Source organism: Salvelinus namaycush, chromosome 8 (assembly GCF_016432855.1).
Source record: "Salvelinus namaycush isolate Seneca chromosome 8, SaNama_1.0, whole genome shotgun sequence".
Taxonomy (NCBI): Eukaryota; Metazoa; Chordata; class Actinopteri; order Salmoniformes; family Salmonidae; genus Salvelinus; species Salvelinus namaycush.
Window position 1 is genome coordinate 18,702,738 of NC_052314.1, and position 24,648 is coordinate 18,727,385.

The 24,648-nt window shown below is 42.8% G+C and overlaps 1 protein-coding gene across 3 annotated transcripts; it reads left to right on the forward strand.

The window, feature by feature from the left end:
• The first annotated feature begins 3,555 nt into the window (after positions 1-3,555).
• On the forward strand, positions 3,556-17,828 carry LOC120052478 (protein ENL-like). 3 transcript variants are annotated; one of them, XM_038999412.1, is made up of 11 exons: positions 3,556-3,655; positions 6,123-6,303; positions 8,179-8,261; positions 9,039-9,182; positions 9,967-10,092; positions 12,044-12,782; positions 13,039-13,147; positions 13,497-13,839; positions 16,568-16,636; positions 16,908-16,979; positions 17,120-17,828. In XM_038999412.1, the coding sequence occupies exons 1-11, from the start codon at positions 3,644-3,646 to the stop codon at positions 17,246-17,248; spliced, it is 2,007 nt and encodes a 668-aa protein (XP_038855340.1). In that variant the 5' UTR covers positions 3,556-3,643; the 3' UTR covers positions 17,249-17,828. The 3 variants fall into 3 exon arrangements, with proteins under 3 accessions (XP_038855340.1, XP_038855341.1, XP_038855342.1); XM_038999413.1 differs by having other exon boundaries at positions 13,497-13,596; positions 16,568-16,645; XM_038999414.1 differs by having other exon boundaries at positions 13,497-13,596.
• Positions 17,829-24,648: the final 6,820 nt, after the last annotated feature.

Consider the following 24,648-nt stretch of genomic DNA (forward strand, 5'->3'; position numbering starts at 1 on the left):
CTGTCCAGTGCACATTCTATCACTCCATCAGTTCACTGTCTGATAACTGCTTTCTGTTCCTCTCTCGCTCATTCTCTCACTCTCTCTGTGTTTATCGCTCTGCTTTATTCTCCCCACTCACAGCTGTACTGACCAATAGGTGCTACGGTTATGCTGGTCTGGTGTTGGCCTGTGGGGGATGGCAATCATCTACTGGATCAGTGACTGTTTCGGATGCATCCTCTGGCAAAAGCTCAACTTCTGCTACCGGTATGGCATCTGGTAAAAGTAGGGGATAGGATGTGAACAGAAGTTAGATATAATATTCTCTCTTTGATGTTGTGAATAATCATCAACAGACTGACATGTGTCTATTCACCCTCTAGGCACATTCTGATTGTGATCGCTGTAGCCTACGCAAGCACCCTGATAGCCTACTTGGATGCCAACTATGAGATACCTTACTCCCTGCCAGGCCTTCAGTACTGGCCCAGTGACAACTGTGTCCTGGGCTTGCCTTATATCGTCCTGAAAGGAACCACCAAGACTCAGAAAAGATGTTAGAGAACGTTCAACTTCTCCAAGAGACAACTTGATGGCTTTGGTGATGAAATGTGCTATGTAGTGCCGTGCAAGGAAAAGTGTCAAATGCAGTGCCTTTCTTTTTACTTAGCAGTGACTCCGTTTTGAGAAATGGTTGCAATTCATAAGATTGCTCCTTATTTGATATATCAGAATCAATGCCACTCAGGTCATCAACTTCGATGTTTGCATATTCTGTTTGGTTTGCACTTGTTAAAGAATTAAACAAGAGTTAATGTGTGTATGTTTTTCTATGCATTTTGTGTGAATTGATCAATGCACTCATCTGTTATTTGCGTCCATATATGCATGGATATTCTCTGCACATCATGTTTTATAAAACAATTTTGTATATATCTGTGTTTTGGTATAATAATGTGATTGTCTTTGTAGTGATGAGAATGGAGATTATTTCAACCCCAAAAATACAGCTTTGATTAGATGTAGGGCTGAATCACAACCACACCATTTTAGGGGTAAAGGGCTTGTAGAGTGTGTTTATATAACCTACAACTTTACATTTGTCATCCTTTTCAGGGATAATATCATATTATGTGTGATCTGAACTAAACTAAGTTTAAGACATTTTATACAACCACATAAATGTTTGTCTTGGTTCAGAGATCTTAAGATGTATTCATTTAAGTATTGGTTATCTCTCTCAGGTTTCTCAAAGTATTTTATGATGTTATTACAGAAAATGTAAGGACCATCTCAAGGTTTGTTATGTGTGGGATTCTACATCTATGAGATCAATTAAATGTGTATATGAATAAGATTAACGGTTACTGAGTTAAATGCATTGATGAATTTGAGACGTTTTTAAATATACTGAAAAAATATATAAACCTAACATGTAAAGTGTTGGTTCCATGTTTCATGAACTGAAATAAAAGATCCCATAAATGTTTCCATATGCACAAAAAGCTTATTTCTCTCACATTTTGTGCACAAATTTGTTAACATCCCTGTTAAGGAGAATTTCTCCTTTGCTAAAATAATCCATCCACCTGACAGGTGTGGCATATCAAGAAGCTGATTAAACAGCATGACCATTACTCAGGTGCACCTTGTGCTGGGGACAATAAAAGGCCACTCTAAAATATGCAGTTTTGTCACACAACACAGTGCCACAGATATCTCAAGTTTTGAGGGAGCGTGCAATTGGCATGCCGACTACAGGAATGTTCTCCAGAGCTGTTGCCAGATAATTTAATGTTAATTTCTCCACCATGAGCCACCAATGTCATTTTTGAGAACTTGGCAGTAAGTCCAACCGACTTCACAACCACAGACGACATGTAACCACGCCAGCCCAGGGCATCCACATGCGTCTTCTTCACCTGCGGGATCGTCTGAGACCAGGGCCCGGACAGCCGATGAAACTGAGGAGTATTTCTGTCTGTTATAAAGCCCTTTTGTGGGGAAAAACTGATTCTGATTGGCTGGGCCTGGCTCCCCTGCCCAGTCAAGTGAAATGTATAGATTAGGGCCGAATTAATTTATTTCAATTGACTGATTTCCTTATATGAATTGGAACTCAGGATGGTGTTTTGAACAATCTATTGAGCATTAGACATAATGCAAAGAAATTAATCTAGTAGGTTGAAACCTTTTATATTTTTGCTACCTCTACAGAGTTTTGTTTCAGGATCATTACTAAAAGAACAAATATCTGGAAAATGAAAACCCACCAGAAATCCCCCCCGAAAGAAAATAAATAGAGTATGAACTAGAAACGTAAAATAATTTGGTACATTGTAGACATTTTTTCAAAGCCATATTCCTACCTGAAAGATACAGTAGATTTCTGACACAAAGAAATTGGGGCAAGAACATGATACATGTCACCGTTAACTGTCAGCAGCAATAGTGACATCTAGTGTACAGATTAGAATATGTATTTATTTATTTTGTAAGCCCCTGTAAAGTTGTAAATATGTAACAACCATTCACTTTATGTATGACTTACATATTGGGTAACAACAACCCTTATGAATGATCTATGTGTGTGTGTGCGTGTGTTTGTACATTTTATACAATTTAATTGAAAACCTTTTCAGTGATGGCTTAAATCAAACGTGGCGACCACTTCAATAGTGGAGAAGCATAGATATAAATAGATATTGACTAAGTGACATTTATATGTCTTTGACAGCCAGGTGGGGGTTTCAAAAAGCCTGATTCATGCCTCAAAGACTGGATCAGTGTGAGTGACAGAGGCCAGGGCTGAGAGAGAACTCTGACACTGTCCAATATCACACATCAAATTGACGTCATTACGCCAAAGAAAAATATGATAGAACCTACCATAAGCAAAATCAAAGTCGTTTTTAAATTTCACCCATTAGTAGAAATCAATGTAATTAAGTTATATGACTAATGTCAATGTCACAAATGAGTGTGTTGGATTACACTTTAAATGTTTAAATGTCAATTATGTTCCAGTTTCAATTATACTGTTTTATAATACTGGTTTATAAACCCAGGGTCGTTACAATACATACAATTAAGGACAGGAACTCCTTTGGGAATATGATTTTCAATTGTGAGGCAATACGCTATTACTATAGGATAAATATATGTAACTTCTAATCAAATATAGGCATTCCAAATTTGGACCAACATCTTTACTGCTTTACATATTCTGACAAGCGCCCTGTCAGTGGGAAAATTCGTTTTGCATGGCCCAGTGCGCCGGTTGAGTAGAGATTTCACTTAAGGACCAATGGAATGTTACACAAGTCCAAACCCTGATTACCCGGGGCACCGGGCCATTTAAAACGAATTAACCCACTCGTAGACGGTACGTAAAATACTTGAATTGTATTTGTCGATGTGAGAAGTCCCCCCTCTGAAGTACTACGGTTGGTGCAATACAAATGGCTTAATATTTTGCCTACCTGATTGGATGAGAAAGCTTTCTGTTTTGGTTGCGTGCCAGTAGCCGTCTGGAAGGGGAGGGGTGCTGTATGACTTCCGGTTTAGGCTGAAATTGACACACAATGAGGAGCAGGGAATAACCTCGCGAAACGCCGCTGTAAATAAATAACGTTAGAAGAATCACTGAAGCCACAGAATCATGGAGAATCAGGTAAAGTGACTTTTGTGTCCCCTCGTGAATCCTGAACTTTTAACGAAAAAATACTAGAAGGCTGTGCCCGGGACAGGAATGAATGCCTGGTGCTCGAAAAAATCCTGCTAATCGAACTCATAGTTGGCTCACGAGCTGTGCTAGCTAGCCACACACTCAATCGCATACATCGGTATTTGACATAGCGAGCTGGCTAACGTTAGCTTAACTCAGCATTGCTAGCTAGCCACATAATCAGACAGGCACACAAAGGGATTTCTTGCCTACTTTTGTGTTATGGACGTATATATTGAGAAAGTAAGATGTATAACTTACTCCTTACCCAGCTCATAACCTAATTTACACGAGCTACTACCTGCTAGGGTTCTCGGCCCTTCGCTAGCTACGTAAATAGCTGCTACAAGACGCCGGTGGAAAGGATTGCTCTTTCCAGGTCTGGGTGGAGGGGAGGGAAGGAGGGGTGTGTATCTAGCGGCGACGAATTGGAATTGAAAAGCGGGAATTACATCACCAGTTTAAAGGCATAGATTGTGCACTAATGAAGATATTTGAAAATCCTAGAGATACAAATTGTATAACAGCTAGCTGGACACTGGTTGGTTGGGGGAAAACTTATGGAAGAACGTCCATGCATGTCCACATTGACTTCCATAGATAGACATTAGTAGGCCATCTTATTTTTCGAAATATCATGTCGATAACTCTGACCCGCTGTTACTCAAGCTAGGTAGGAGTTTTCATGCTCATCATGATAATGCAAACTCTTATTTCCATATCAAATTGACTCATGGAATCCACCTGTGGGAACATGTCACTGTCTGGTGTTACCCCTTTGAAGCATGCTAACAGTGGAATTCTGTGACGACAAGGAAGGACTAATCGTTTTAGCCGGTTTACCGTGATTACTCAAAGTGGAAAACTATATATTACTGTACACCATCAACAGCCATGAAACACCTAACATAGGAATTGTATATTTGTACATTTCAAGGTTTGTTTGTATGGTATGTAGACTTTTGTCTGAAATAATGAAATAATTTAATAAATAATCGTGTGTGAAATCTAGACCATCACAAATTTGTATTTTGCTAAATTGCCCACTGGCTACATGCCTTATTTCTGGAAATGTGATAAGGAATGCTAATGTGCCTTGTTGTGCATCATGACGTCTAGTCTGTACTCTAGTTGTACAATTTGTGCCATATGAAATCACAATTAAATTCACAATAATGCACCAGAGATGTACAGGGTCATATCAGATAAATGGTGGGATAGTGACATGTTTTATAGTTGGAGTAGACTGAGTGTGAGCTCTGTAAGGGCTGTGGTGTCTGGTGGGCCTGCCCACCTGTACAGAGCTCAAAGTGCTGCAGGTGTGTCCTGTTGTGGTCTGTTGATAGAGTAGTCTGCTGTCTTCGAGCAGCGGAGAAGCAGGTTATTTTCAGAGGGAGCGCAGCAACATTTGCCAATTTTTACTTCTGTGTGCTTCATCAAAGGAGTCTTTCATATGATTTTTCCCCTAGTGGAGATTAACTTGGTTATGAGGGGTGTTATTTTCATGGCACGTGGGGGTTCATTGTTGTGAGAGTCTGCTTGTCTGCCAAGTAGGGCATTTCCCTTCAGAATATCCATTTTAGATCAGGGGGAGGGTCACTTGCAACAATAATGGCGGCTCAGTGTATTTTGTTATCTCTCTGTTGTGGCAGGGAAGTGAACCAAAGGAAGTTACTGAACGTCATACTGTTTCCATAAATGTTTCAAATGAATCAAGAATCTTTATCGCATGAGCATCAGGATAGACGGTGCTCTTGTCTTTTTCCTCCAGCCAACCATCTCTGACCTATTTTGTTTGTGATGATCTCGGTGTATGAATGGTTGGGCATCTCTGAGCTGGTTTTGGTGATGCCAGTGATCCTGGGGAGCTGGTTGGTTGATGGAGGGGCTCAATGGCTGCTGCACTGACCCAGGGTGTGGTAGCGACTGGAGTTTAAGGGCATTACCGCCACGGAATGGCTGGGTGAGACGCCGGGGGGGGGGGGGGCTCAGAGTCCCAGCCCAGAACAGCTCATCTCAATCCTGTCCCCTAATCGCTCCACTCAATCACAGCACACAAGCACTGTGGAGAGAAGGTGCCAAATCCCCACATTCTTCAGGCCAGGACATAAAGTGACTTTTCTGTCCCCTCGTCCCTCTCTCTTCCCAATCCCTCTTTAGTAGCTGTCCCGATCGCTGCAGCATGTCATTTGGATGTCCGTTCAACTACTATCATTGTTCTCGGTAACGAATCACAGTCTGTAGTTTCTGATGTGACCATCTCATAAAAACCAACTTTGTTTTCTCAATTGTAGTATCAAATAATTTTCATTTCCATAAACTAAACTGTTTCCTATCTAAGCTACTAACTTGCGATGAGTGATCAATTTCAGATGCTAATAGTTGTTTTGTATGTCTGACCTTGTGTCTGCAGTGCACAGTGCAGGTGAAGCTGGAGCTAGGACATCGAGCCCAGCTGAGGAAGAAGGTGACCTCAGAGGGCTTCACCCATGACTGGATGGTGTTTGTGCGAGGGCCTGAGACAGGGGACATACAACACTTTGTGGAGAAGGTCGTCTTCAGGCTGCACGAGAGCTTCCCCAAACCCAAGAGAGGTGGGTCAAACAAAACACCCTCGCAACAGCAGCACTTGCTCATGCGCACACACACACACGTACCTGGCTGAAACTGGTTCTGTGATTACTTTGTTTGTTTTTGTCTGGGGAGGGGAGAGGGGATTCACTATGGATGTAACAATTCACTGATGCACTTTGGTCCCCGATTCAAATGTTTAAGATACAAGTGCATCGGTCCATGGACCCAGAACCGATCCAAATGTAGCATGCATAGGTCAGAAAATTGATTAAAACATTATGAATCACCAGTTCACACTTTATTTCTCTCTTTTTTTTCTCGTTACATTCTTTCTACCTTCCGAAAATACCTAATCTTTTCTGACAACTGATGCGTCCACTCCTTCAGGGTGGAACTGCATGCAACTGTGTTGACAGTCATTGATCTACAAGTCATTTTGGATTCCAAACAACCCCAGTCAATATCAGTAGCCTAGTCAAACTGTGCGCTGTGAACAGCTTTGCACGCTGACCAATGCGAGGTAGGCGGCCTGTTCCTGATCTTGCACATCTGCGCGGCACCTTCAGTGTTCAAATAATAAAATGACTTGCGTGATATTACGCTTTATTAGTTGAGTGACAACCTATGTAATTTGCTAGGTTATTATTATCATCTATGCGCTGTTGAAAATGACGTTTTACCAGAATAAAAGTAAGCTACCCGGAGACAACTGTCATCTGACTATAGCCTAACTGCTGACCCTGGCTTACAATCTCATTTATTTTGATCATCTTCAGTAATAGTTTTGGTAGTTTTGCTTTAAACAATCCATGTATATGGTAATTTTTAAATATACATATAGGGTAAATTATAGATAGACTATATATAAATATATATATAGGGTAAATTTGATAATTTCATAACGAGGACAATAATCACTTTTGCAAGGTGCACTGGATGGCTGACGCCAGAAGAGAAGATCTCGCCGTTAAAAAGTCCAAACGGTCAAACCCATTTGATTTTGAGATGGAGGCTGAAATCCAAAGTTGTGCTAGCTATATATTCATTGGATATGACATTGCTAATTTGTAAACGATATACAGTATATTGATACATTACTAGGTCACACTTCATCTGCAAAAAATACTAGTTAATTAGTGGGTGATGGTGATTTCAGAACCAAAGTGGGGGGGGACAAAAAACAGGCTACATTGTCCCCCTAATATGGTAGTGGGGTGGTAGATGCCTTATGGCTCAGCTCAGGTGCCTGCATAGTACATACACCATAGACATTAACACATACAGAAATAATCTCGAACATATCCAGCTCAGAGGCCCAGCTCATGAGCTCCATCAGCAGCAGATTTTTATTTAGAATGGAAAATGAATGTGTTTATGCAACAATTGTTAGTGCATCTATTCGTTCTCTAATCAAACCAAATTGCACTGATTAGTTTCAAACTAAAACGTATCGGAGGCCATGTATCAAATTGTCTTGAAAGGGAAAGATACACATCCCTAGAATTCACCATGACAACAGTTTAAATCAATATTGTAAAATGGATTCTACGGTAGCGTGAAGTGCAAACACACAGAAGGCCTTCACAGCGTTGCCTACAACATCAAGCATGCATGTTGCTCGGTCAGATTTTGTCAATTTGTGCTGAACTTAAATAAACATGATGTGTTCTCCAGACCAGGCACATCTCGTCTCATTAAGTCACTGCAAAGCTTTGGGTCGTTGTCCACAGTTATTATGGTTATTGCACATTATTGCTCCCATAAGCTTTTAGCTTCAGGTTTTAATGACTGACTCTCAATGGGAGGCTGGCACTAGTTCGCCATTAGCCGTCTAGCAATGGCCATTGATGTTATCCTCCTGAATGTATGTTGATGTGCTGTCGTTGTTTCTGCAGTATGCAAGGAGCCACCATACAAAGTGGAGGAGTCGGGCTATGCTGGGTTCCTCATGCCCATCGAGGTCTACTTCAAGAACAAGGTGAGAGCTCCGTCAGAGCCTCTGTAATGGTACTATGTTAACAGTGTCAATCTATCCCTCAGGATATGGGCCACTGTTACATGTGATTCCTTATGGATTAGAGTTCCTCTGGTGCTCTAGGCCTTCTCCTGAAATCAAATCGGATATAGTTCTCCTACAATGGCTTGTTTATATTAACCGCCACAATCTGTATAAGATGGGTGTTTTCCTGTGGGTCGTTGGTCAATATTCATGTCATTTGGTTGGTAATTTAATGTCTGTTTTAATTTCCTCAATGGTTCATGTGCTGCTTCTAGTCTGTCATGTGACAGTATTTGTGTGTGTGTAGACACCAGGTTTAGGTGTCAGTGATACTGGGGCTGTGTGTGGTGACACTGGTCATGCTAGTAGTGGGCCTTTGGCTGCTGGTCTGGCTGGTGTCTTGTCAGCTGTCTGTCTGGCTGAAACTCCTCTTCATGTCACTGTAGCGCCTGTTTTAAAAAGGCCTTCGGTGTATCTGCCGTGAATGTTTTTACTGTGTCCTGTATCTGTAACCCAATGACTCCTGGCATGCTCTGAAAGTGGCGGGTGATCAGAAAGAATCCATTTGTTTACCAAAATGTTCTACTGTTTGCTGAAGTTCTCTCCCATTGTGGAATGTTAGTTCTTATCAGTGTGTGCACTCCAGGTATGCCTCTTATTGACTTGGTCGTGGAATCGCTTATTCTTACTGTTAGCTGATAATATTCTGATAAGGGCTTGGCGGGGCTAATTAGATATGTTCATTATTATTTACAGGAGGAGCCCAAGAAGGTGTGCTTCAACTATGACCTCTTCCTGAACCTGGAGGGGAACCCTCCTGTCAATCACCTGCGCTGTGAGAAGCTAACCTTTAACAACCCCACCCGGGAGTTCAGACGCAAGCTGGTCAAGGCTGGAGGGGTGAGCTGTGGATGGGGTACAGGGTGGATGTGGGAAGTGGAATGGCAAGAGGGAATGTTGTTGACGTGTTTCAGGGTTGAATTGAATTCAAACGTTGAATTGGAATTTAATTGGAATTGGTCACACCCCACAGAAAGCAGAATTTGAATTGAAGGAAGTAGAATTTAATTCAAACCAATTGAACTAAAACATGAAAGTCTCATTCATTTGACAAATATTTTATCAAAAGGAAATGCCACTTATTAATGCAAAGAATACACACATACCATTTCACATATTAGTTTGATTAGAACGCAAGGATGTCAAACTGTATTTTTTTTGTCATGAGATGTTAGATTGTTCCCTTCCGTACTGCAGTGTTTGATCTAATGCATTCTGGGAAATGTTTTCTGATATTGAAAAACATTAAGGGAATTATGAATGATTTATAGACAACCCACAACATGATCTTAAAATATTTTCAGACCACTTTAATTATTTAAAATTGTTTTAGGACAATGAGTTTTAAAAATGAAATGTTATTCTTCAAACTTATACTACATGGTACTGATAACCAAACATGTCAAAATAAACATTTATATGGTGATGTGTAGAATAAACAAGCCATTTGAATTTCCTTGAATTCAATTCTACTTCCTTTGAATTCAAATAAAATTCAGCTTTCTGTGGGGTGTGGCCAGTTGAATTGAATTGGAATTAAAGAGCAAATTGCAACTCAATTCAGAATTGACCCCAACCCTGGTGTGTTTGTTCTCATTCTTCTCCCTATTTGTTTGTCTCTCAGGTCATGGTGGTGCCAGAAGGGGCAGAGGCGGTGTCGAGGCCCAGTCCAGACTACCCCATGCTCCCCACCATCCCACTGTCTGCCTTCTCAGACCCCAAGAAGACCAAAACCTCCCATGGATCAAAGGTGAGCAGCACTTCCTAGCCTAGTACACTGATAAGAAAGAAGGCGTAGGAATGTGTATAGGATTGCTCAACCAGTCAATACAGCAGAGGGTAGGGAGAATAGGAGAGTAGAATACAGTTGAGATAAGGGACGGCAAACCTGTGTCTTTTTGTTTCCCAAGCCTTTAATCATATAATGGGATTCTTTCATTAATTCAGCTGGACTTCGATGCCTACTCTAGGTCACAGTTGATCCCAAATAAACCTGCATGATTACAAACATCCTTTCCTGGTTTAGCATTTACCACTCTGTTGAATTATCGTAGTACAACATGGACGGTGTTCTGCGTATGGATATGTGCATGCATGTTGTGCCTAGTATGTGATCGGAGTTGAGCGGTTGGAAATCCACGTCCTCTCCAACCGCTCCGCTAAAAACCGCTCCGCGCTCACAGAAGAAAAACTGCCGCTCCAAATTTGCTCCATTCATTAAAATCACAGTTTAACCAACACCAATCTATTTTTGTGACTACCTGGACCTACCATTTGGTTTTGAAGTATTGAAACCAAACCATATGATTTGAATGAAAAGTATTTTAATTAACATGAAATGGTGAATGTAAGAAGCGATCATTTCAAATAGGCTATATGCCATATTAAACAGCGTATAAACACTCTAAATAAGTCAGGAGCCTGACAGGGAGACTGAGAAGGAATGGAAATGTATTATTTAGGCTGTATTATTTCAATTATCTCAAGGCTATAGCCTACAAAGAAATACATTGTTAAGCATTTGCGAGTGCGACACACTAGGCAGGTAAGGAGTCAAGGACATTAAGCACTCAGCATTTAAACAACATTTAGCTGTATTAAATCATTGTAGTCTATAAATTGCGCATATAGGCTGTGACTTAGAATTAAATACAAATTAAATGAAAAATGCCTTATTAGGGTCAGTCTACAGTGCCTTTTTTAAATTAATTTTTTGAAACAGTCTGTGGTTTCAGGCTGATGTGATGGTGCCTGGAGAGCAGGCCAGTAGCGAAGAATATACTCTCCTCACTTGCAAAGCCACTGGGGATGCTAAACACCCTTTTGGCCAGGCTGGGCAGGGATGCAGAGTTGTTATTTTCTATAGGTAGGCCTAAAGGTTTTTAGGCAAAATAACCCAATCAAAGCAGAAAGCTAATTGAAAGTTGCCAGGCCAATTGCACCAAAATCAATTATGGCATATTGTGTAGATAATAGAACAACAATAAAGGAAACTTTTAAGAGATTACATTTTTTGTTTATAAATACTTTGCTATAATGACACACATAATGACACACCTTGTTCCTTTCTTTTAGCATGTGCACATACTAAGTACACCATCATGCTTTTGGGTTATGTGTCTTTTCAGAAGTCCACAGTGATTCTTTAGTTGTGGACATTACATCACCGCACTCCCTCTCTTGCTTTTGGCCACCTTGATTTTGCACTTGTGTGTTTGATCAGTTTCTTTATGAAAATATTTTTAGCGAACTCCATGACAGTAGCTAAAGCAAGGGTCTATAGTATCACACAAGTAGACTACAAATCCATGCTGGGCCGGGCAGGCCCTGAGCTCGTGAAGTGAGCTCTATTGGAGTGAAATTAGAGCGGGCAGGAAGGCCGATGTGCCAGCATTTGGGAATATTGCTCCGCGCTCCAGTCAAATTGGGGATGCTCCTCGCTCTCCTCTGCTCACATACAATGTTAGTCCTTCAGTGGGCCTTTGGCTAAGTGCATTGACAGTAGAGTGATTATCATAGTGATGGATCTACTCAAGTATGATGCTCCCACTCAGATCTTTCTTTGCTGACAATCAAGAAATATGTGGCGGAGCACCTGCGTGAATGGCCCATACTTACCTTTATTATATATATTTACAGCCCAGCACCTAATTGAAAAGGGATGTGAGTTTGATATCATGTGTACTTGTCCCTGTCTTTAGGAGCCCAGTAAAGAGGGCAGTGGAGGCAGCAATAAAGGGCCCAAGCCCCACAAGCTGACCAAGGAGCACCGTGAACGCCCCCGCAAAGACTCTGAGAGCAAGGCGGGGTCCAAGGGCGACAGCGACCGCGACGGGGGAGGAGGGGGCAGCAGCAAGAGCGCCCGCGAGCCCTCCTCTTCCTCGTCCAAGAAGCCAGCAGAGATCAAAGTCAAAGATGAGGGCAAGGTCCTTCCCAAGGCCGCCTTCAAAGAGCCCAAACTTACCCTGAAGGAGGCCAAGATGGAGGGCATGTCCCCCAAAGGAGGGGGGGGAGGGGGCGGTGGGGGAGGAGGAGGGCTCCCGCTGGAGTCCAAAGGCCCCGGGAAGCGGCCCTCCACTGTGGAGTCTCCTAAACCCAGTGCCAAGAAGCAGAAGAAGAGCAGCTCAGAGGGATCTAAAGGGACAGCTGCAGGGCCCTTCACCGGAGCCTCTCCCCGGGTCTCCTCATCGTCTACAGCCGCCCCTGGCTACCCAGAGAAGAAACCCCCCAAGAAGAAGGGTCGTTGGCCCAAGGGCAGCAAGGCCGACACGCAGGAGGTCAAGGAGCCCAAGAAGCTGCCTGAGTCTGACGACTCCAACTCTGAGGATGAAGCCTCATCCAAATCAGAGCAGTCAGCCCCTTCCAGTCCCTCTAACTCAAGCTCCAGCTCTGATTCCAGCTCAGAATCTGACTTTGAGCCTGGACAGAAACAAGGCCAAGGTAAGCCTATCATTCTTTAGACAGATAACATGGGATTTACACATCCACTGGAGAGGACATTCTGACACATTGGTTGTCTTTAGGGGGGGCATGGTTTGTGCTTTAATGTAGGAATGGTACTGTCGCTAATTATTATAATATTTTTTTAATATCTCTCTTTTAGGCTGAGCTATTCAGATGTTTAATTAATTGTTGTGTTGCGTCAAATATGTGCATTTAGCAAATGTTCTCTGTTAACGGTGTGTACGGACTCTAGGCCCGCTGCGCTCTATGGTGGAGGACCTACAGTCAGAGGAGTCAGATGACGACAGCAGCTCTGAGGAAGGGACGCCTGTCAAGACCAACCCGCCCAACCGGGACTCACGGTAAGTCTCTCTCAATTTCTCACTCTTTACGTTACTGTGTCATAGACCTCTGATGCTTCTGTAGTTAGGTCATTTTCACCAGTTAGTCTACTCCTTAGGAAATTAGCATTGCTTGGCTGTTAATGTTTGTGGCGTTATGAAACAGTGTGTCCGTATGTCTCTAGCAAATAAGTACGTGTTAGCTGTTCTTTATAGGTGTTACTTTAAAGATTTTAATAATTTGAGCTGCAAACACCAATTGTACTTCTTAATCCTTTTGCAAAATGTGTGCCCACCCACCACCTATATACACAGGCTCCCTGTGCTAAATAGGGCACAATGAGAGCTTTCTTCCTCTGTTCCCTGTCAGACTGAGCCTGGACAGTGAGAGTGACAGCAGTGACGGCTCGCACCGCCCCAGTCGAGACCCGGTGCCACCTCCACAGAAACACAGCTCCTCCAATAACAAGGTAAAACACAGCTCCTCCAATAACAAGGTAAAACACAGCTCCTCCAATAACAAGGTAAAACACAGCTCCTCCAATAACAAGGTAAAACACAGCTCCTCCAATAACAAGGTAAAACACAGCTCCTCCAATAACAAGGTAAAACACAGCTCCTCCAATAACAAGGTAAAACACAGCTCCTCCAATAACAAGGTAAAACACAGCTCCTCCAATAACAAGGTAAAACACAGCTCCTCCAATAACAAGGTAAAACACAGCTCCTCCAAAAACGGGGTAAAGCACGGCTCCCCCAGTAAGGAGGTAAAGCACGGCTCCCCCAGTAAGGAGGTAAAGCACGGCTCCCCCAGTAAGGAGGTAAAGCACGGCTCCCCCAGTAAGGAGGTAAAGCACGGCTCCCCCAGTAAGGAGGTAAAGCACGGCTCCCCCAGTAAGGAGGTAAAGCACGGCTCCTCTAATCTCTCCCAGGACTGGACTGTTCTCTCCGTCTCCATTGTCGCTCCAGATTTCTAATTCTATTGTTTCTCCTTTGACAAAATCCCCATTAAAGGTGCTAACGTTACAAATTGGATTTTAGAAAAATTTTGCGTTGTAATTTCAGAAAACATCCATAATATATCTGCCACTAATAGTGGACGCCGCTCCGGCGGGAGAAATTAATAGGCAAATTTCACAGCCAATCACCACACTGGCGGGTAAGTAATAATGTGAAACACTATCATTCCACTATTAGCGCCAGCTATAATATGGACATTGTCAGAAGTTACAATGTAGAAATTCAGTTATAAGTTCTATGTGTAGCACCTTCAAATATATAATTTCTCCTTCAAACTGGTATTTAAAAATATATATATAAACTCAGCAAAAAAAGAAATGTCCTCCCACTGTCAACTGTGTTTATTTTCAGCAAACTTAACTAGTAAATATTTGTATGAACATAACAAGATTCAACAACTGAGTCATAAACTGAACAAGTTCCACAGACATGTGACTAACAGACATGGAATAATGTGTCCCTAAACAAAGGGGGGGTCAAAATCAAAAGTAACAGTCAGTATCTGGTGTGGCCACCAGCTGCATTAATTACTGCAGTGCATCTCCTCCTCATGGACTGCACCAGATTTGCCAGTTCTTGCTGTGAGATGTTACCCCCCTCTTCCAACAAGGCACCTGCAAGTTCCTGGTCATTTCTGGGGGGAATGGCCCTGGCCCTCACCCTCCGATCCAACAGGTACCAGATGTGCTCAATGGGATTGAGATCCGGGCTCTTCGCTGGCCATGGCAGAACACTGACATTCCTGTCTTGCAGGAAATCACTAACAGAACAGTATGGCTGGTGGCATTGTCATGCTGGAGGGTCATGTTAGGATGAGCCTGCAGGTAAGGTACCAGATGAGGGAGGAGGATGTCTTCGCTGTAACGCATAGTGTTGAAATTGCCGGCAATGACAACAAGCTCAGTCCGATGATGCTGTGACACACCGCCCCAGACCATGAAGGACCCTCTACCTCCAAATCGATCCCGCTCCAGGCTTCGGTGTAATGCTCATTCCTTTGAAGATAAACGTGAATTCGACCATCACCCCTGGTGAGACAAAACCGTGACTCGTCAGTGAAGAGCACTTTTTGCCAGTCCTGTCTGGTCCAGCAACGGTGGGTTTGTGCCCATAGGCGATGTTGTTGCCGGTGATGTCTGGTGAGGACCTGCCTTACAACAGGCCTACAAGCCCTCAGCCTCTCTCAGCCTATTGCGGACAGTCTGAGCACTGATGGAGGGATTGTGCGTTCCTGGTGTAACTCGGGCAGTTGTTGTTGCCATCCTGGACCTGTCCCGCAGGTGTGATGTTCAGATGTACCAATCCTGGGCAGGTGTTGTTACACGTGGTCTGCCACTGCGAGGACGATCAGCTGTCCGTCCTGTCTCCCTGTAGCTCTGTCTTAGGCGCCTCACAGTACGGACATGGCAATTTATTGCCCTGGCCACATCTGCAGTCCTCATGCCTCCTTGCAGCATGCCTAAGGCACGTTCACGCAGATGAGCAGGGACCCTGGGCATCTTTCTTTTGGTGTTTTTCAGAGTCAGTAGAAAGGCCTCTTTAGTGTCCTAAGTTTTCATAACTGTGACCTTAATTGCCTACTGTCTGTAAGCTGTTAGTGTCTTAACGACCGTTCCACAGGTGCATGTTCATTAATTGTTTATGGTTCATTGAACAAGCATGGGAAACAGTGTTTAAACCCTTTACAATGAAGATTTTGGGATTTTTACGAGTTATCTTTGAACGACAGGGTCCTGAAAAGGGGACGTTTCTTTTTTTGCTGAGCTAATATATATTTACTTATTTATTTAACCTTTATTTAACTAAGCAAGTCAGTTAAGAACAAATTCTTATTCACAATGATGGCCTACCTAAAGGCAAAAGGCCTCCTGCGGGGACGAGGGCTGGGATTAAACATTTTAATAAATTAAATAAACATTTTGAACAGAACACACATAAGAAGAGACACAACACTACATAAAGAGACCTAAGACAACAGCATGGCAGTAACACATGTCAAAACGGCATGGTAGCAATACAACATGACCGCAACATGGCAGCAGCACAACATGGTAGCAGCACAAAACATGGTACAAACATTATTGGGCACAGACAACAGCACAAAGGTCAAGAAGGTAGAGACAACAATACATCACACAAAGCAGCCACAACTGTCAGTAAGAGTGTCCATGATTGAGTCTTTGAATGAAGAATTTGAGAGAACCTCTGCACATGTACGTTGTTGACGTTTGGGTTATTACCAGTAGTTATCATTGATGGCTAAGCAGTGTGTTGTATTCCTAGCACCACAACAGGAGACTGGTGGTGTGTGTTCATTTTTGCTCTCCTAAAGCACCATCCTTCCCATTCTGATCTCTGTTTATCAGCTTTCCACTCTTTCCTCCATCTCTCTGTCTCTGTGTTCTGTCTCTCTCTGAGCAGGTCTTGGCCAGGAAGAGCCCAGACATCTGTAGCCGCCCAGAGAAGGTGCTGAAGAAAGGATACGAGAAGGTAGGAAGGGTAAATAATCACAGTTTACATTACCTTTGTTTCTTATTTTTGTGTTCAAACATCTGTTTTAAGTGGTTATATTACCAGTGCAGTGTTCAAATTCTACAATACTGCTCTATCACCACTATTATAGATATATCACTACCAGCTCACCACTCCACGCATTCCTGGTGTAAAACTGCAGTAGAAAACACTGGTTAATCAGTAATCATATACCTAATAGTAGACTCAAGGAGTGCTCCACAAACTGCCTTCTCTTCCTGTTCTCCAGGCCTACACAGAGGAGCTGGTGGATCTCCACCGCAGACTGATGGCTCTGAGGGAGCGCAACGTCCTACAGCAGGTATGGACCAATGACTGGCCGTGTGTGTGGTCAGGTGTATGCATGTTACAAAACATACTTTTCCATCACACTATCAGGCCACGCTATTGTGTTATCATCAATGTGATATTGTAGTCATCTAAGTCCTCTCCTCTCCTTAGATAGTGAATCTTATCGAGGAGACGGGCCACTTCAACGTGACCAACACCACCTTTGACTTTGACCTGTTCTCTCTGGACGAGACGACCGTCCGCAAACTACAGAGTTACCTGGAGGACACAGCCACGTGACAGCAAGCCCGTAGCGCAGTCCCTGGACCCCCACTGGGGGGGAGTAGTAACAGAAGCTACAAACACACACCAGACAGAGCTAAACCACAGAACAACAACAGAACACACACTTTCACTTGTCGCTGGAGAAGAACAGAGGAACAGGGTGAGGGGAGGAGAGAGGAGGTCAGAGTAAGAGAGAGCAGCTATGCCACTGTCCCTCTACCCTGGACTGGACTGGAGGACAGGACTAGGAGCTGGCCTGTCTGGACTGGGTCTGGCAGGAGACGTATTATATATGTTTCTTGTCGAGAACAGCACAGCAGCCTGTGTGCAGAATTGTGGAATGCGACCATTCTACTCTCCCTCCTGCCCTCCCCCCTCACATCTAGCCTTTGCAAACCCAATACTTCCCCCCTCTATCTCCTCCCTCCCCACTCACACTCCCTTAGTCGACACAACACTCCTCCCCTCTCCCCCCTCTCAGCTGGAGTTCATATCTCTGTAGGAATTTTCCTGTCTGGGTGAGAGTGTGTGTCTGGGTGAGAGTGTGTGTCTGGGTGAGAGTGTGTGTCTGGGTGAGAGTGTGTGTCTGGGTGAGAGTGTGTGTCTGGGTGAGAGTGTGTGTCTGGGTGAGAGTGTGTGTCTGGGTGAGAGTGTGTGTCTGGGCGAGCGTGTGTGTCTGGGCGAGCGTGTGTGTCTGGGCGAGCGTGTGTGTCTGGGCGTGCATTTCAGAGGCTTTAGGGGGATGATATCTTTGGTTAGTGACTCTTTAAGCTTGAGCACAAGCAACAGCCCTTAAACACACACACACACACTGTGAGAGGCATTTGGGTCCCATTCCAGAGTGTCTTCACATATGCAGGTACTAAGTTGTGTACGTGCCTGTTGGTGGTAGTGTGTTTTAGATGGGGTTCATCTCTTGTCTGTTCAGTTTCCCTTCACTCCCTCTTTGAAAGCTGAACCGCGACACCCCCTCCCCTCTTCTATCTTGATGTGCATGAAAGGGCTCAACTTCTGGGGAAAAGATCACTTCTGAATTGCCTTTTTAGTGGTTGGGGGTAAAAAGCTGTGACAAGTAGCCATAGTCTCCCAGATCCAAGAAAAAAAAGGGGCCACGCTTTTTTACATTTAATTTTTGTACTGATACGTTTGGAGTATTTCTGGGATTGCGGTTCAGATACCTGTGAGCTATGAATGTATTCCTGTTCATTTTCTAGGGCTAGCAACAAACCTACTATCCTCTTAGTGCCTTTTATGTCTGTCCACTGACACTGGTTAAACAGCAAAGTCCTTCCTTTGACTAAATGTTAATTGGGAAGCCTGAAACTCCAGTTTTATCTTAACAGTGCCCTCTCTTGAAATCAGTTGATGCTCCTCGTGCGGTTTGTCTGCAGATTTGAAGCTTCTTCCAGGGATCTATCTCTGCTGTTATAAGGAACATAAGCCTTCCAGAAATCCTAAGACACTGCATTAGCAGTGGTCCTTTAGGGAAGTTCAGGCGTCTTCAAATTATTGCCTTTTCTTTCCAGATCGTAATATGAATGGTTGTATAGCTCATGTTCTGTTGTCTGAGGTGTAGTTTTCTATGGGAAGGGACCGTGCCAGACCAGGCATATCATTATGGAAAGGGACAGTGCCAGACCAGGCCTATCACTCAGTCAAATCTGCTAGACATGTTCCTCTTACTGTGGCCCCTCTAGCCTTCACATCCACTGTGGTTTCACACTCAGACTAATGGGCTGTCTCTTCTCCTCTCTTTGGGTGATCCCCTCCCTGCTTCATTCCCCCCTCACTTTTCTTTCTGTTTCACCTCGTGAACAGTTGTATTTATTCTAATGCTAATAGCTTTAATAGTTATGTCCGTTCTGTTGCCTGCCTCTGCAAAGTGCACACTCACCTCTCTGGCCCTTCTCCTCTGTGAGGGTGCTGTGGTGTTGAGGACTCTGAATGTGTGGTTCTGTTCTAGAGTGAAACAACAACCGCCTTATGTTCCTCTCAGCATCCACTCTGCTCTGTCCACCACCCTTTTGTTTGTCTGGGTGTGCCTATGTCAACACAAGTCCCCGCAAGTGATTTTTAAGATGAATTTGCATCTGTGAGTGTGATAGATTGTGTGTGTCAAGCGAGTGGAAAAAGAGAACGTTGCTGTCCTCTTGTGTGTGTGAACTTTTAACTCCCAAGTCCTAGTTCATGAACTCTACCCCTTGACCGGGGGCGCTCAGTTTTTCCCTTGTCATGGAGTTGGGGCATGAAGGTGAAGGGTGTGGGGGGGTGGGGAAGGGCTGCTGAAGGGGTCAGTGGCAGGGAGCTCTGTGCAGCTCTCCCAGAGAGAACCCCATCTACCATCTACGAACAGTCAATCTTTTATTTATGTACCTCTGCACTTTTGGCTGTGGTGACTTAAGTACTTAAGTAATTATCTAAACTGTATTTTTAAGAATTTTATACAATATTTACATGCAATACAAATAGATTTTTTGCCAACGTTTTTTAAAATTCTTATTTAATTGTTTTTATTTGTATTGGCATGTTTTGTCATTATACATACAGAAACATGCTGTCAGTTCTGTTAATTATAGTGTTGCGTCAAGGAAAACTTCCCTAAATGTTGTATTGTGTATCATAGTTGTTGCAGTTGAACACCATGGAACAGGTGTTGGGAATATGTTTGATGTATGAGCTAATCATGTCGATATCATCCAGTATAATTATATCAAGCAGGAAAAGGTGGACTTTTCAGTGAGAATAAGTATTTTTATGTGTATGTCCTATTATAATTTGAGTGTTTTTAACTCAAAGTGAGGCAGCGTTCTATTTGTCCGTACTCTATGAGGTATGGTTACGAAGCCCGGGCATAAACTGTCACCCCCCCGTTCAATATTTCTCTGTATTTTTAAAATCCAATTTCGATCCCTTAATCTCTTAAATAAGAACACCATAGGAAAAGATACCATGCCAATTCAAATTATATTATATAGTCTATATATATATTTAAATGTATGAAAAGCAAAGGTAGACCATCTACTCTGGATTTTAACAGGAAAAAAATACAAAAAAAGCAACGAATGGTGACTGTTCCTTAGGAATCTAAGGTGGCATGGGCAGAGGGCCGTTTTCTGTATCAGTGGTTATTATACGTGTCTCTAACCAGGTTTCCATCCAACATTTTTATGCGAGTAAAGTACATGTCGGATAAAAAAATATCATGACCGTTCTAATGGAGACAGAACCTTTTTCGGTAAACTTGACAAATGTCGACAAAACAAAAAACGCTGGACAAGGTGGGATATTTGTGTGTAGGTAAAATGAATTATGAACGAAATGTATCTGGAAACTCATTTATGCGCAAATATTGATAAATACATCTGGAGTCACGCGATGACGTGTGGTTCTCCCTCTACGATTAGTCGGGAAAGCATGCCGTTTATTAAATTACAGATTAAATGAATAATTATAATCTTAGGCCAGTGTTTCCCAACTCCGGTCCTCCAGTACCCCCAACGTCACACACTTTTATTGTAGCCCCGGACAAAAACACCTGATTCAATTTGTCAAGGACTTGATGATTAGTTGACGAGTAGTAACACGTTTGCTTGTCCTGGGCCACAACAGACCGAGTTTGGGAAACCGTCGGCTGGAGCTCAGGTGTCAATACCAGATTGGGCACACTCGCTATATAACGCAAAATGCTTTGTTAGAACCACCAGTAGAGTTCAAAATGCGATGGAAACTTTTAATAGTATTTTTTTATTCGGTACATGGGAATTTAACCGCAACATGTATTTATTTGAATGTGCACCACGTCATCATGCACAGCCTTTTATTTGCAACTAGTCAATTTGATTTTAACGCATCTCTGGTGGGAAAATGAACATATTGTTTTTAATGCGGATTTTAGAATATTCGCATGAAAATCTGTCGACAGTTGGATGGAAACCTAGTTTGTGACAGGGTACGTGTAAGCTTTATTTATCAAGGCAGGGTTTGCTGGCGGGAAGGGGTGATAGTGCTACCATGGGCTGAACGACAGAACAACACGATTTGGTATTTTAAACTTGGCATACGATGCCACCATGTGGCCATACAATGCAAGTTGTGTTAAGTACAAAAATGTTATTTTAATGTTATTTTTTATTTTGAAATCATATATTATTAATAAAGTCATTGAGTACTGTCTGTCGTTGTTGTGGCTCTTAGATGACCAGTGTTTGAACTTCTGAACTCTGGATGGAGTCCATTTGAAGAGGTGAATTATATAGGTCACATGGGGATTATTTCATGTTAAACAGATTGTGGTGAATCCGGCACTGCAGAGTTAAAACGGTTATGCTGACAAGGTTTATGCCACATTCAAAACAACTGGGAACTCGGAAATCTCCGACTTCTGCGCGTTCATGACAACTGAGAACTCTGAAAAAATAGCTCTGGCGTTTTTGAAGATCATCCAACTTGGAATTCCAAGTCGGAAACTCTTTCAAGAGCAGGGGTTCACAATTTTTTTTTTTTTTTTTACATCCTCACCCCCCTGTGCACGTCTATGGGCACCAAGACTGTAAATGATACAGAGAAAATGTTGCTGTTTTGAAGCGAATTTATATGCATTTCTATACATTTTGCCATGTCTAATGTTTTTTCATGTCATACTTGAGTGACCAAAAAATTACAACAAAATCTATTGGCTACAAAAAACTAAATAAATAAAAATGTTAGCTGATATCTGCTAGTGGATCTGGACATTTCTGACAAGTTATAAATCGCTCTCTAAGGTATGCAATGACTAACATGACAAGAGGAACTGACGATGCACTCCCCAATTTCGAAATAGTTTTTTGTGCATTCTACTATTACAACTTTCAAGAGTAAGTTTAAAGCCCCACATTTTAGGAACCACTGTTCTGGAGCTCTGACTTTACGAACTGAAGAACACTGACGACATGATTTGACCTCGTTTTTTTCCCAGAGTTCCAGTTGCCTTGAAAGCACCATTATAAATAAAATGGTTTTCTAAGTGCTATGACGATGCTTTTGTATTTTTTATTTTGCAGTTAATTAAAAGCATGTTTGTTTTTTCCAATTAATATAAAGTTATGTTTTCATCCCTTTTAAAGTAACTGCCTAGTGTTTCCAGATGTCTATATGACCTATCATTACTTACAATATGAGTGAAATAGTTTTCCTTCCAGAAAATGGTTATTCATTATTTTAAAAAGCTGTGTTGGAATGGTGTGGGTGTATATGTCAAAAAATATATTTATGCACTAACATTTTAAACCTCTCCCAGACCCAGTCTGTAATACCTACATTGAACAAAAATATAAAGTGTTGGTCTCATGTTTCATGAGCTGAAACAAGATCCCAGAAATGATCATATGCACAAAAACCTTATTTCTCTCAAATTTTGTGCACAAATGTGTTTACATCCCTGTTAGTGAGCATTCCTGCTTTGCTAAAATAATCCATTCACCTGCCAGGTGTGGCATATCAAAAAGCATGATCATTACACGGGTCTACCTGGTGTTGTGGACAATAAAAGCCACTCTAAAATGTGCAGTTTTGTCACACAACACAATACCACAGATGTCTCAAGTTTTGAGGGAGTGTGCAATTCAAATCCAATTTTATTTGTCACATGCGCCGAATAGAACAGGTGTAGACCTTACCGTGAAATGCTGACTTACAAGCCCTTAACCAACAATGCAGTTCAATAAATAGAGTTAAGAAAATATTTACTAAATAAACTAAAGTCAAAAATAAAAAGTAACACAATAACAAGGCTATATACAGGGGGTACCGGTACCGAGTCAATGTGTGGGGGTACAGGTTAGTCGAGGTCATTTTTACATGTATATAGGGTAAAGTTACTATGCATCGATAATAAACAGCGATCAGCAGAGGTGTAAAAACAAAGGGGGGGAAGGGGTGTCAATCTAAATAGTCCAGGTGGGCATTTGATTAATTGTTCAGCAGTCTTATGGCTTGGGGGTAGAAGCTGTTAAGGAGCCTTTTGGACCTTGACTTGGTGCTCCAGTACTGCTTGCAGTGCGGTAAGAGACAGAACAGTCTATGACTTGGGTGACTGGAGTGTTACACCATTTTTTGGGCCTTCCTCTGACACCGCCTAGAATATAGGTCCTGGAAGGCAGGAAGCTTGGCCCCAGTTATGTACTGGACTGTACACACTACCCTATGTAGCGCCTTTACGGTCGGATGCTGAGCAGTTGCCATACCAGGCGGTGATGCAACCGGTCAGGATGCTCTCAATGGTGCAGTGGTTGTCTAGGTCCAAAAAACTCCTTAACAGCTTCTACCGCCAAGCCATGAGACTGCCGAACAATGAATTAAATGGCCACTCGGAGTCTCCCGGGTGGCGCAGTGGTCTAGGGCACTGCATCGCAGTGTCTCTGGAGTCTCTGGGTCTCTGGGTTCGCGCCCAGGCTCTGTCGCAGCCGGCCGCGACCGGGAGGTCCGTGGGGCGACGCACAATTGGCATAGCGTCGTCCGGGTTAGGGAGGGTTTGGCCGGTAGGGATATCCTTGTCTCATCGCGCTCCAGCGACTCCTGTGGCGGGCCGGGCGCAGTGCGCGCTAACCAAGGGGGCCAGGTACACGGTGTTTCCTCCGACACATTGGTGCGGCTGGCTTCCGGGTTGGAGGCGCGCTGTGTTAAGAAGCAGTGCGGCTTGGTTGGGTTGTGCTTCGGAGGACGCATGGCTTTCGACCTTCGTCTCTCCCGAGCCCGTACGGGAGTTGTAGCGATGAGACAAGATAGTAATTACTAGCGATTGGATACCACGAAAATTGGGGAGAAAATAGGATTAAATTAAATAAATAAAAATAAATAAATAAAAAAGTCCACTCGGAGTATTTACATTGACCCCCCCCTTTGTTTTTACACTGCTGCTACTCATTGTTTATTATCTATGCAGTCACTTTACCCCTTCCTACATGTACAAATTACCTTGACTAACCTGTACCCCTGCACATTGACTCGGTACCAGTACCCGTATATTGCCGTGTTATTATTTTTTACTTAACTCTTTTTCTTGAACTGCATTATTGGTTAAGGGCTTGTAAGTAAGCATTTCACCTGTTGTATTCGGCGCATGTGACAAATTAGAATTTGATTTGTTGACATGTTCTATGAGGAAATAGCAAGTCTTTTTTTAAACAGTCTTTGTGAAGTTTGTGGGGTTTTAAGTGTTTTCCTAAAATGGTTGCTTTGGCCACAAACATTATTAGGCTTGTTCCCCCCCATTGACATGGTCAAATAATTCAAGCATAGATTGGTAATTTTTATTTATTTGGCACAAAAAGAATGGCACTGATCAGGCTATAGGTGGTGCTGTGATAAGCAGTCTCACTTAAACGCTCATCAACCGCCTCATGTGGCCTAGAGACTAAACTTTGTAGGTGTCTTTC

Bases quoted from the DNA above. Each gene is read 5' to 3' on its own strand.
- LOC120052478 (XM_038999412.1), top strand. The intron at 13,148-13,496 runs GTAAGTCTCTCT...GTTCCCTGTCAG, and splicing joins CCGCCCAACCGGGACTCACG to ACTGAGCCTGGACAGTGAGA. The intron at 16,980-17,119 runs GTATGGACCAAT...TCCTCTCCTTAG, and splicing joins AGCGCAACGTCCTACAGCAG to ATAGTGAATCTTATCGAGGA.